This window comes from Lissotriton vulgaris, chromosome 8 (genome assembly GCF_964263255.1).
Source record: "Lissotriton vulgaris chromosome 8, aLisVul1.2, whole genome shotgun sequence".
Classification (NCBI taxonomy): domain Eukaryota; kingdom Metazoa; phylum Chordata; class Amphibia; order Caudata; family Salamandridae; genus Lissotriton; species Lissotriton vulgaris.
In genome coordinates, this window is record NC_141696.1 from 1,141,266,560 (window position 1) to 1,141,279,898 (window position 13,339).

The following is a 13,339-nucleotide window of genomic DNA, read 5'->3' on the forward strand; positions in this document are numbered from 1 at the left end:
ATTGATGGCGAGTTGTTTTTCTTCACGTTGAGTCTGGTACTAGTTCGACTACCATTTTTCATCTGTTGAACATAAATACTTTAATTTTGCATGTAAATGTTCATGTTTGCATTATGTGGTTGGTTAACATAGATAAGTGTGTTGCTTTATACCTTAGGCAATCTATGGATAATAATCCTTTCTGTTTTTTAGGAGGCTGTAATATTGATGGAGAAGATGAGAGCTGGGATTTTGGCTCTGGAGCAGGTTTCTACGTGAATGCAACAGAAGATCCCTGGAAAACAAACTACAGGATGTATTCTTATATTATTGAAGAGGTAACTACTTTGTATGCTGTCAGGCACTCTCCTTTCCAAACGCTTGCATGGGTTAATACATTAGCTCATTGAGGTGAAGAATGCCAATAAAACATTATACAGTTATCATGTAAAAACTTTTACGGCATAAGTCGGGCAGCTAATCTTAATAATCCGCTTGCAATATTTTTCAAATATCCAGATAATTTTGTGGTGTTTCTCTTCTTTCATTGATCATAAAATATTGACTCTCCTCAGTGAAGTAGCTTCATATGTGTCTGTTTAGAGAGATAGCACATAACTTATATCTTCATTCAGCATCATTAGTGTAACACGGTGAAGTAACTATTTCACACAGTAGTGCAAAGAAACAGGCTTTCATTGCCACAGCTCCACCCAGCAGAGTCTCCCATAAAGTCTTTCATTAAAACAGCCCTAATCAGACTCCCACAATATCCCTTTTCATCAAGACATATTGATAATACAACTCCCTAAAAACAGTATGTATTCAAATATAAAAGAAATCATAATAATACGTAAACAAGAGTATAACATGTAAGATATGGTACGCCTTCTAAATCTGTTGCACCATTCATGTCTTTATCTTATTCTTTAACCCACTTCTTCTTGTGGCAGTTCTGGCACTGGCAAATTGGATTGTCCTAACCCATCCCTTATTTTGTCGTATTTGGCCATTGCAGGTTATTTCTGTAAGGAAGTGCAGGTTAGTGATAAAATACTGGAGAAGACAAAGGTACAGGTGCAATGGATGGATGAATTGGTGTTAAACAAACAGATGCACTACTAACTATTGGAGGGAATCTGTAGGTGATGGTTACGTCTCAGTCACACATTAAAGTTACCTTCTGGAAACATTACACTAATTTGTACATTTCTATGTTTCTTATTATAATTATTTGAGATAATTTAGAGCACATTCCTTTTTTGATGAAGAAAAGTCTCCACCAGGAGTGCAAACACAGTGAAGTACATTTCTTAATCCAAAATGATCTCGGTTTCTATTGTGTTGTAAATCAAGCTTTCTTGCTATTTAGTAGGATCTGATCCTATAACTGTTGATCTTGAATACTATATGCAGTGACAAATGTTCTTGTGATGATTTTTTTTTAATTAGGTTCCTAAAAAACTTCCATTTTATTTTTGCTTTTGGAGTATATTAATTATTTGACTTGCAGGGCTCGTGCAATGTTGCCCAGCAATATCTCTAAATTAAGTAACTCTCATTGGTTTGTTGAATTAATGTTACATTTGACAGTTTTCAGATTCTGCATCAACATGTGTTCTACCTATGATTTCTTGGATCAAGTTTAAGAGCTTGAATGCTTTTGAAACCAGATGCCCAGTCCTCTTATAAATAAAGCCTTTATGACATCTACTAGTATTTAGGTCTAAAGACTTCTTTATCTCTCTTGCCTGCTTCATGTATCCCCAAAAATATCATTTAAAAATGCACATGTAGAGAATCTCAAACAATACCCATACACCGTTGGTCTGTTCAAACGTTACTCAAATAATGGTCCCTCCCACCACAGCACAAAATGTAGGTCAGTGGACCAGACCACTTGAGCCATTAGATGCCTTCACTTTGAGCGACTGCATTATGCCCCATGCAAATTTATATATACACCTAAAATAGTTTTCAAACAATAGAACATTTTAGACACTCATATTTCCCAATGATTGCTAGTCCGTATGTATAGTAGGGTGTGATCAACTATTTCCTTAACAGTCAAGACCTTTATTTGCAGTGTTTGACTCATCCCTATCAACCAGCTTAGGTATACTTATTTATCCTTGAGGAAAACAAGCACAAGGTATTGAAGTAGCAGGAATGTAGATGAGCGTAGAAGAGATGGCAACAAAGTGAATCGCACAAACATAAGCTCTATGTGCAGCCCTGCTGGATTCTACATGAATTCTTTAAGTGCTGCATTGGCCTTCGCTGGCAGCAGTAGAGCCCCCAACTGAATCAGCGAGTCAATGTGATCGGCTCTAGGGGAATCGCTGTGTTGATTTCATGACTGGTGACAAAAGTGGTGGAAGAGGCGATGCAACTTCCAGCAGCTGGCGAAGAATGCTCCGGCACAGCCAGGCTGGTGGGACTGACCCAGTCAAAGGAGGTGGCAGCACACACATGGGGTGTAGAAAAGAACCCTCCTCTCACTCTTCCTACTCCACTCTTAATACATGATGAATTACTGAACCACCTTATTTTTGAACCCTGGAACAAGGGAACTAAGTACGAGAACCTCCAACTGCACCCGGTGAGAGGTGCCGACTAAGGGTGCTCATCATGTTATACAATCTACAGACCATATTGCTGCACTGCGCTAACAAGGAACACCCCTGAGGCTGCACACTAAACAAGGATATATATATGTCAGCAGTTATTTGGAGGATGCCTGACTTGCTGCAAGGGGTACCAGGTGACCACATGGCTGCTGCAGGAGTGGTGCAGCTGTAGAATTAAAAAGGGCCCTTCTGACTTTGAAAGTGCGTAACGTAAGCATAGATATACACCCTGGAGCTGTAACAGAATTGTAGGAATTGCACAGACTTAAGTCTTGGCCACTATGGGTTACTGGGAGAGGATGTGACATTACAATCAGAGCTGCTGACTTTAGAACTTGGGATCCAGGTTTCAGGCCCGTCTTCGGCGCTTAACATCCTGTGATTCTGGAAAATTCACTAAATCTCCCTGAGCCTACATTTTTTTTTTAAATGACCTTGTGTAATGTAACTAGTGTTTGTGTAAAGTGCTCCAGTGCCCTTGGGATTAGTTTGTGCCTAATAAAACTGCCCAAAACAAAACCAACTACATGGTGGCCTCTAGCCAAGGTTAACATGTAGCTGATGAATCAGTTTCCCGTGCGCTCGGAATCCCTGGGCCATGTCAAATCCTCATTAGATGGGCATACTGTAAAATTTGATAGGATATTGCAACCTGTCTTAAACACTTAATCTACGCTTGAAAGTAAAATAGACTCCGTGGTAATAAACGTTGGATTGTTTAGAGCTGATCACAGGAAGTAGGTGGATAGGGTCGACAACAAATCCACCATTCTAGCCCTATGACCAAAAGTGAATAAAATGCAATATTAAACAAAGGTCCTACAGGAGGTCCCCAAAGGTTTAAAGGTTAGAGCTGTGGATGCTCAAGGCGCAGCAGTGTCAGGATAATTCAGGCACAGATGGCCCGATAGGAGTGGCTGGCTAACAAGGTGCTACAAAGTAAAATCCTTAAGTTATATTTGGTTGAGGGGGCCCATCTAGTACCCAGCCTCGCGCCCCAGCCAGGAGTGGCACCCAGGCCTATAGACTGTTTAATTTTAGAGATGGAGATCTGACTATACATCTAGCCCATTCTAAATGACGATGGACAATAGATGGAAATGCAGCCAATGCTTACCTCGACTGAATCAGCAAGGTCCAACGGCAAATCAGCAATTTTGTTGAGATCAAGAAACGGCTACTAAATTTGCTATATGCCCTCACATGCATGGTAAAGCTACTGGTTATTGACAATGAAGAATCACTCTTCTTTTCAACACCAAGCAATGCCGTTAAGTGGTTTTGTATGAAAGGGATCTGCGCGCACATGGACTGTAGCCGGATAGGGAAGACCGAGCGCAAGGAGAAGGTGGCCTGGAAACCTCGTGGCTGACCCACGGAAGATCAGGCGGCCAAGGAAGGGCTCAAGTGGTGGTGAATGTAGTGATCCAAAATGTAACTCTGTCCACAACACAAGTATCCGAGCATGAGACTGAAGGCGATGGTGAGGGAGAACAAACTCCTAGACCTGCCCTGATGCCAAAAGTAGCAGACCATACTGTTTACAGCAGACTGAAAGTATAAATGTGAACGACGACCTAGTGTTCAGCATGGTTGTACCTGATATAAAGGTTTGAGGCATGTGGGCTGCTGAATTCATATCTGTGCATAGATCGCCGCCTAGTGTTGGGTCCGGATGATTGCACATTGTTTTCCTGGAAGAGTCTTCGAAGTATCACGAGATAGGTGGCTCCTCCCCTGGACTACAGTGCGCATGGGCATCGACTCCATCCCCAGATTGTTTTTTTCCGCCATTGGGTTCGGATGACTTTGGTTCCCTCTTGTCGGAATCAATAGAAAAACTTTCCTTGAGACCAAAAGGTCTTTAGTCTTACGTCGGTATTGTCTTGCGTTCGGCTTAACAACTCTACTTCGGCTCCGAGCCGAGCTCTGTACTTCCGCGTGCTTTCGGCGCGGAAGGCCTTGTCGACGCTCCAGACTCATCGACCATCCATCATGGTCCGAAGTCCATTCAAAAGATGTCCGTTCTGTAACTCGGAATACCCGCACATCGACATCCACCCGGTGTGCAACAAGTGTCTGTCGCCGGACCACGATGAGGCCAAGTGTATGGCCTGTTCGTGATTCAGGTCCAAGAAGACACTCAAGCTCCGTCGAGCTGCGCGCCTGGAGGCCCAGCAATCTGCTCCGGCGCCTACGGACATTTTCGATGCTGGGGAGGTCGAGGATGAAGATATCCAGGACGTCTCAGAATCAAACCCCGCGTCAGACGTCGAAGAAGAATACGACGCTGCGGCCGAAGTTTTTGAAAGTGAAGAAGTCGTCGAGGAGGTAGGAGACGACGACGGGGCCCTCGGGGCCATGGAGGATAGCTCAGACGAGGAGCTTCCTCAGACTGACTCTGGGGCCGTGCCAATCTATAAGGCCCAGGTCGAGGGATCGCCTTCGGGCCTTACCCAAGAGCTCGATATGAGTTCCTCGGCCCCGCCTTCGGGCCCGGCCATGGACATTGTTACCGAGTCACTCCCGGTGAAAACGAAACCAAAAGTGAAATCTACGGTCTCGACGCCAGATACTGCGCAGGTGCAGATATCGAAACCGAAAGTGCGCATCGCATTGGTCAGATCGAAGTCTTCTGAGGCCTCGGCGCCGAAGAAACCTAAGATGGCCGTCGAGCAGAAAGGCCAAGTCAAGGTTGCCGAGCCTAAGGCTACCGTGTCAAAGACTAAGGTGAAGGTGTTCGACACGGGCGCATCGGCGCCGAAGACTATCGGCGCCGGCAAGAGTCGGGTCGAGCACAAGAAGGCTGTCGACGACCCCAAGAAGTCTCTCGGCGACCCAAAAAAGCGGCCCGATGACCCGAAGGTCCTCTCTGCCCCGCTTCCACACGACAAGGCCAAGGGTGCTGCGCCACGTGAGTCGACTCCGAAGGTGACCTCGAAGGACTCAACTCCGAACCGTCCTCGAAGGACTCAGTTGAACCGGCACGTCCATCTGCTGCGTTCACAAAAAAGGTCACGGAGTCCCTGCAGCGCATTAGGGACGGCGCTGCGGCAGTCGAGCCGAAGGACACTCCGCCTGCCAAGCCTCTGGAGAAGCCAGCTAAGGCGTCCACGCCGATCCTCTTTACCTTGCCGCCTAAGACGGCGCCGAAGACTTTCGCTGCTAGGCCGGGGGCCGGCGTGCCCGAAAAGGTCTCTTCGGCGCCGAAAACGTCATTGATGGTCCACGGCCTGCGGCCTCGACAACCCTCAGAGGAAGAGCGTCAAGAGCATTACATCGACGCCGAAACGGGCAGGCTTTCCCTTCTGAAGAGGAAAATCACCCCGGAACTCCAATTAGTCTTACAAAATCCCCCTCAAGAAGAAAATGGACTCTGCTGGTACTCCAGCCTTGGTGGAGCCCCTTTCACCACAAGCTCATGAGGTCTCGCCCACTTACTCCGATGTGTACGCTGGTGAGGGCGATGAGGAGGATGAATATAGCTATCCGGTCTACACAGACCCAGAGGATACAACTGAGCCCTGGTCAGCTGGTGGTGACCCTGGGGATCCTCATTCGGGACAAGACCCTCAACTCTTCTCTGCTAAAACTTCACCTACTGAAGACTCTGCTGCTTTCAATGCCCTCATTGAACGGGCCGCTGCCAATCACAATGTCCAGCTGCATGCTGACCCTGTGGATGTGGATTTCCTCTTTGACACCTTTTCTGTGTCTGAAAAGACCGTGAAAACTCTGCCAATGCTGAAAGGTGTTTGGAAGCATGCTGCTGAGGTCTTCAAAGAACCTACCAGGGCGAGAGTCATCAACCCAAGGATTGACAAAAAATACAAAGCGGCGCCTACTGATCCAACTTACATTAAAGGACAGTTGCCTCTGGACTCCCTGGTCGTCTCGAATGTCCGGAAGAGGGCCAATTCTCAGACTACGGGTGATGCTCCTCCCCCAGACAAAGAATTCAAGGTCTTTGAGGCTTCAGGGAAGAGAGTAGCAGCACAGGCAGCCAACATATGGCGCATCTCAAACACACAAACGCTTCTGGAGTGTTATGACAGGGCGCACTACGATACACTAGAGACCCTTTTGCAACACCTGCCTGATCAATACAAAGAAGGGGCTGAGATGCTAATCCAGGAGGGGAAGCTGATCTCCAACGCTTCCATTAAGTGCGCTCTGGACGCAGCTGACACCGCTGCGCGAGCCATTAACACCAGTGTTATGCTTCGGAGACATGCCTGGCTCAGAATCTCTGGTTTCAAGCCAGACATCCAAACCACCATCCTGAACCAAACGGTCAACCCAGATCACCTGTTTGGCCCGGAGGTTGACACCACCCTAGAGAAAATGAAGAAAGACACTGACACTGCAAAATCCATGGGTGCCTTGCAGTCCCAGCAGTTTCGGGGTGGGTCCTTTCGTCGCTCCAATACCAGAGGCGCCTCAAGGGTACAGCTTTCCCAGTCCGCGTAATTCTACAAGGGCAACACCCAGACTATTTATGCCAACAAGAGTCGAGGTGGATATCGCGGCAACAGCGCCAAAGGCAGAGGACATGGCAACAACAGCTCCAGGTCCTCTACCGCCAGCAAACAGTGACGCCTTGTCACTGCCCCCCGACCACACAACACCGGTCAGGGGGAGACTCCAGCAGTTCCTGCCCGTGTGGAAGTCCATCACCACGGACAGGTGGGTCAGAAAGCTTATCCAATTTGGTTATTGTCTGGAGTTAACATCCACTCCACCCAACATACCCCCAAGGCACTGTCCTATGTCGGACGAGCACTTGCACTTATTGCAGCAGGAGGTCAACGTCATGCTGCAAAAAGGGGCAATAGAGCTCGTGCCCATGCAGGAAAGAGGCACGGGAGTTTACTCCCTGTACTTCCTGATTCCAAAGAAGGACGGGTCCCTCAGGCCCATCCTGGATCTCAGGCCCCTCAACTTCTACATTCTGTTGGAGCACTTCCATATGCTAACACTGCAGCAAGTGCTCCCGCTGCTCCAGCAGGGGGACTTTCTCGCAACTTTAGACTTAAAGGATGCGTACTTTCACATTCCACTACATCCTTCACACAGGAAATACCTCAGGTTCACCATCCAAAACCAGCACTACCAATTCAGAGTTTTGCCTTTCGGTGTCACCACGGCACCCAGGGTGTTCACAAAGGGCCTGGCGACGGTGGCGGCACATCTCAGGAGACAAAACATCCACGTCTACCCCTATCTGGACGACTGGCTCATCCAAGCGAAGTCAGCCCAGCAGTGTGCCGCCCACGTGTCCCACACCATTCACCTCCTGCACGATCTGGGATTCTCACTGAATTACCCAAAATCACACCTCCAGCCCGCCCACATATGGCAGTATCTGGGTGCGACCATAGACACTCTGGCAGCCACGGCACAGCCGAATTCAGTGAGAGTCAGCAGCATTCAATCGCTGATCCAAAAATTCAGGCCTCAACACTCGCTTCCAGCAAGAGTGTTCATGCAGTTGATAGGCATGATGGCCTCCTGCATCTCCATTGTCCCGCACGCGAGACTACATATGCGTCTGCTTCAGGAGTGCTTAGCACGTCAGTGGACTCAGGCTCACAACCAGTTGAAAGACCTAGTGTTGGTGAGCGGTCGGGCGTACAACTCTCTGCATTGGTGGAATCCACGAAACCTTTGCAAGGGCCGACCGTTCCAAGAGCCTGTGCCACAGATCATCCTGACGACGGACGCTTCTCTCCAGGGTTGGGGAGCGCATGTACTCCAATACACTGTGCAGGGACAATGGACGCAACAGCAAGGGAAGATGCACATCAATGTTCTGGAACTGATGGCAATCTTCATGGCACTAAAAGCCTTCAAAGTACATCTGTACAACAAGGTTGTGTTGATCCGGACGGACAACATGACGGCAATGTACTACATTCAAAAGCAGGGAGGAACACACTCTCCGCAGCTGTCTCATCTGGCTCAGAGCATGTGGAAGTGGGCCATTCAGAGGAACATCTTCCTCATGGCAGAGCACCTCCCGGGCAAGGACAACCAGATGGCGGACCTGCTCAGCAGGCACAGCCATCAAATGCACGAGTGGGAGATACATCCATCAGTTCTCCAACCGTACTTCCGAAGGTGGGGTCATCCAGAGATCGACCTCTTCGCCACAAGGGAGAACGCAAAATGCCAAAGCTTCGCCGCCAGGTTCCCACACCCGCAGTCTCAGGGCAATGTGATATGGATGAACTGGTCAGGCAAATTTGCGTACGCTTTTCCCCCAGCACCTCTGATACCACTGGTGGCACGCAAGCTCAGGCAGCACTCGATGACTCTCATCCTGGTTGCTCCAACGTGGGCTCGCCAACCATGGTACACCACGTTTCTAGAACTGTCCGTGGTACCGCATCAAAGGCTACATCTCACACCCAGCCTTCTGACCAGAGCCATGGCGACATTCAGCACCCGGATCCGCAACAGCTCAACCTGGCGATCTGGCTCCTGAAGTCCTCGAGTTTGGCTACCTGCACTTGCCTTCCGACTGTATGGACATCATTCGGGAGGCAAGAAAGCCCACCACCAGAGCATGCTATGCGGCAAAATGGAAGCGGTTTGTCATTTATTGTGCAGACCACTACATTAACCCGCTGGATGCTTCTATTCAGAACATCATCTGTTACCTTTTCCATCTGTACAAGTGTAATCTGGCCTATGCTTCCATTCGCATTCATCTGTCTGCAATGGCCGCTTATCTCCAAAATAGGCAGCACCTCTCCCTCTTCAGGGTGCCTGCCATTAAGGCTTTTCTGGAAGGGCTCAAACGAGTCATTCCGCCACGGACCCCACCAGCTCCTGAGTGGAACCTCAATGTGGTCCTTACCAGGCTGATGGGTCCTCCCTTTGAACCACTGCATTCCTGCGAGATTCAGTTCTTGACGTGGAAAGTGGCTTTCCTCATAGCAATTACATCGCTACGGAGGGTTAGTGAATTGCAAGCCCTCACTATCCAAGAGCCATTTATTCAAATTCATTCCAACAGGGTGGTGCTTCGCACTAACCCTAAATTTCTACCCACGGTTGTGTCTCAATTTCATATCAACCAAACAATCGAATTACCTGTTTTCTTTCAAAATCCTGAGTCACTGGCGGAGCGGATGCTCCATACCCTTGACGTTAAACGGGCCCTAATGTATTACATCGATAGGACCAAGGATTTTAGGAAAACTAAGCAACTCTTTGCCGCCTTTGCACCACACCACAAAGGTAACCCTATTTCCAAGGCTGGTATTGCTAGGTGGATCGTTAAATGTATCCAGATCTGCTATCTAAAAGCAAAACGCACTCTTACCATTCCGCCAAGAGCCCACTCCACCAGAAAGTTGGGGGCCTCTATGGCATTCCTTGGAAACATTCCTTTGGAAGTCATATGTAGAGCAGCCGCATGGTCTACCACACACACATTTACTAAGCATTACTGTGTTGATGTGCACTCCAAACAGCAGGCAGCTGTAGGGCAGGCTGTTCTCAAAACACTTTTCCAAACTGCTGCAGCTGGCACGGGCGGCCGCCGCTAATGGAGGGACTGCTATGTATTCTATGCACAGATATGAATTCAGCAGCCCACATGCCTCGAACCGAATATGCTACTTACCAGTATGCATCTGTTTTTGGCATGTAGGGCTGCTGACATTCATATCGCCCGCCCTCCTCCCCAGCGCCTGTAGCAGCTGCAGTATTCACATATGCTCATAGCATGGTCATCATTCACTGAGTTTCACTCCATCTTGGCCACAATGGCTAAAAACAATCTGGGGATGGAGTCGATGCCCATGCGCACTGTAGTCCAGGGGAGGAGCCACCTATCTCGTGATACTTCGAAGACTCTTCCAGGACAACAATGTGCACTCATCCGGACCCAACACTAGGCGGCGATCTATGCACAGATATGAATGTCAGCAGCCCTACATGCCAAGAACAGATGCATACTGGTAAGTAGCATATTCGTTATATAAGGGGGGGTGCGAAAGACGAATACAGAGTGAATTACGGAGCAGATCGGAAGTGGAACTGCAATGATTCTACTCTGCGCTCCCTAAATCCATGGGAAACCTGGATAGCTCATAGTGAGATAGTTTGTTCTGTAGGTGTTTTGGGTGTTGCAATGGCGAGGGATTGGGCCCTTAGCTAGGGAGAGGGTGTTTGGGTTGTTGTTTCTAGTTATGGAGCTCTCTATTGCGGAAGTATACATTGGCACCCCCGGGTTGGTCACGGGGGCTTCGCCTGCTGTTGATGTTTAGCATGCAGTACAAGGGGCTGTGTGCTCTCCTGGCTGGTGGAACCCAGAGTAGGGATATCCACTAAATATAACCTACTAACATCCAATGTCCATGGGATGGCCACTCCCACGAAAAGACTTGGGGTATTTTCATACATGAAGCTTAGAAACATTCTTGCCCGTGGTGGTGGTTGAGGGTCTTTGGGATGGGGATCCTATGGCAGTATTGGCAGTTTATGTTCAGAATGTAAATAGGGCTGCCTTCCTGGACACACCCTCTCTAGCCCTTGTACATGACTGGCAAGCCCCTAGTATTCTTGGGATGGTCAATTTTAACTGTATCAGTTGCACAAAACTGCACCATTCCAGGCCACATCTTCCGCACACAGGAGATGTTAAGATAACACAGCAATTTCAGAAATGGGAAGAGTGCAGGCAGCTTTGTAAAGTGAGGTGACTTATGCACCCCAAAGCCAGGGAATACTCATTCTATTCTCCCACAGTTCACCACCTATATACTAGAATTGATCTGATGCTGTGCAACAAAGCAATATGGCCAAAGGTAATGGACATGGAATACCTAGGGTGCACTCTATCCCGTCATAACCTGCTTAAAATGGTCATATCTTGGGGTAGGAGTCTAGCTCCAAAACCAACATCGAGATTATCGACAGAGACTTTACTAGATACCCCGTTTAGTGATACATTAAGCAACCACATACTGCAATATTTCACAGTATGTTGTTGTACCGTTGAATAGCACACAATTAAAGTTGCCAATTGCGAACACTGCATTAAGACGACATAGGGCATAAGGCAAACATTGAACAGAGAACTAATGACTGTACAACACAATATTAGAAAAGCTGAGAATCAAGCCTCTGCCTAGCCAGACTTATTGCAGCGGCTAGGGGCATTGAAGCAGAAAACACTCTGAGCTAATGGGCAGAATGAGGAAAATAGACCATAGGGTACGTGTAACTAGACAGCACGCAGAAGGGACTAGAGCGGGCTAGTTACTTTCAAGGCTAATAAGATCTGAGACCACCAGTCTGGGCAATCAAATCTACAAGTGTTGTTATAAGGATAAATTATGCTTTCAGTGACTACAATAGAATACTGAATGCAGCTGGTAATGGGGTGAATATCCATAAGTTACAAAAATATCTCAAAGGGATTCCGATTCTCTAAATAAACCCTCTGCAATACCACTCCCTGGAGGACCCAATACAGTAGGAGGAGGTGCGGGCTGCTATAGAACATAAGAGACAGAATAAGACTCCAGGCATAGATGAAATACCCATTGAGTTCTGTGCAATCTTTAGAGCCACCATTGAACATCACTTATTGTCAATGTAGCAGGCGGTAAGGAAGCTTTGGAAGCTACCAGTCAATGAGGGAAGCACTGATAGCTGTCCTCCCCAATATGGGGAAGATCTGCAGGACATAGGCTGTTATTATTAAATCAGGACTATAAAGTTTTAACCCCTCGCATGCGGATGACGGCCGGGAGCCATCATGGCACACAGTGCTCGTGTGCTGATGACGGCTCCCGGCCGTCATGACCGCACCAGCGATCGGAATGTGCCGCACAGGCGCATAATCGCGACAGCATGCAAGGGGTTAAGCTGAATCTTAGCTAACTGACTGCTGCTAGTGATTCAAACACTAATTGATCCAGATCAGAATGGGATAATCTCGACTGGAAACACTTTTCTTAATCTTGGACTCCATGTGGTCTGTTGGATGGTGCTGCCTCTTTTGCAGAATTGCTGGTAGCAGTGTTTCTAGACATAGAAAAGGCTGTTGACACGCTGGCTGGCCTTATGTGCTGGTGGCTTTTTTAAATATAGGATTGGGGCCTGAATTTCTTGGCTGGGAACAATCGTTTTACTCACATCAGGCAGCCAGAGTGAATACGGGGGCAGGTCATTTCATAGCACTTCTTATCAATAGACGCACACACTCTGGGGATGCTCTTGATCACTTTGCCATGGCCATAAGGCCATTGACGTGTTTATTGGAGCAGAGAGCAGCAACATGGTGCTTAAGAGCAAATTGAAGCTGGGGTATAATATAGTTCTGTGACGATGACCTATTAGTTTATCTGCGAAGGCCCTGGAGTGAGTCCCCACATTGATGAATGTACTAGATGCCTTTGGGGCGATGTCAGGCCTTAGAGTAAAATAGGCAAAGTCTTGCTTGTTCCACTTGAATACAGGACTGATGAGGTGCAGGGGGACATAACATCTATGAATTTCGAATGGAGAGAGGACATATTAAAATATCTAGGACTATGCATATATCACAGAAGACTTAATAGCGGTTAACCTGGATAGGTTTGTAGCTGCGACAAGCTGTGTCCTTTTGGACCACCCTCCCATTGTTTCAGATGCGTTGGGTGGCGATAGCCAAGATGTTGGTACTACCTTGTCTCCTGTATCTGTTCTCTCTTTCATCCAGAAGAAGACTT

General features: G+C 47.7%; 1 protein-coding gene across 2 annotated transcripts in view; it reads left to right on the forward strand.

Annotated features, from left to right (window-relative positions):
- ESD (esterase D) overlaps positions 1-13,339 on the forward strand; it is a 179,141-nt gene that overhangs the window by 125,255 nt on the left and 40,547 nt on the right. For both annotated transcript variants that reach the window (XM_086934992.1, XM_086934993.1), the window contains exon 5: positions 193-317. In XM_086934992.1, the coding sequence (XP_086791118.1) occupies positions 193-317 (125 nt within the window). The remainder of the gene's footprint in view (positions 1-192; positions 318-13,339) is intronic.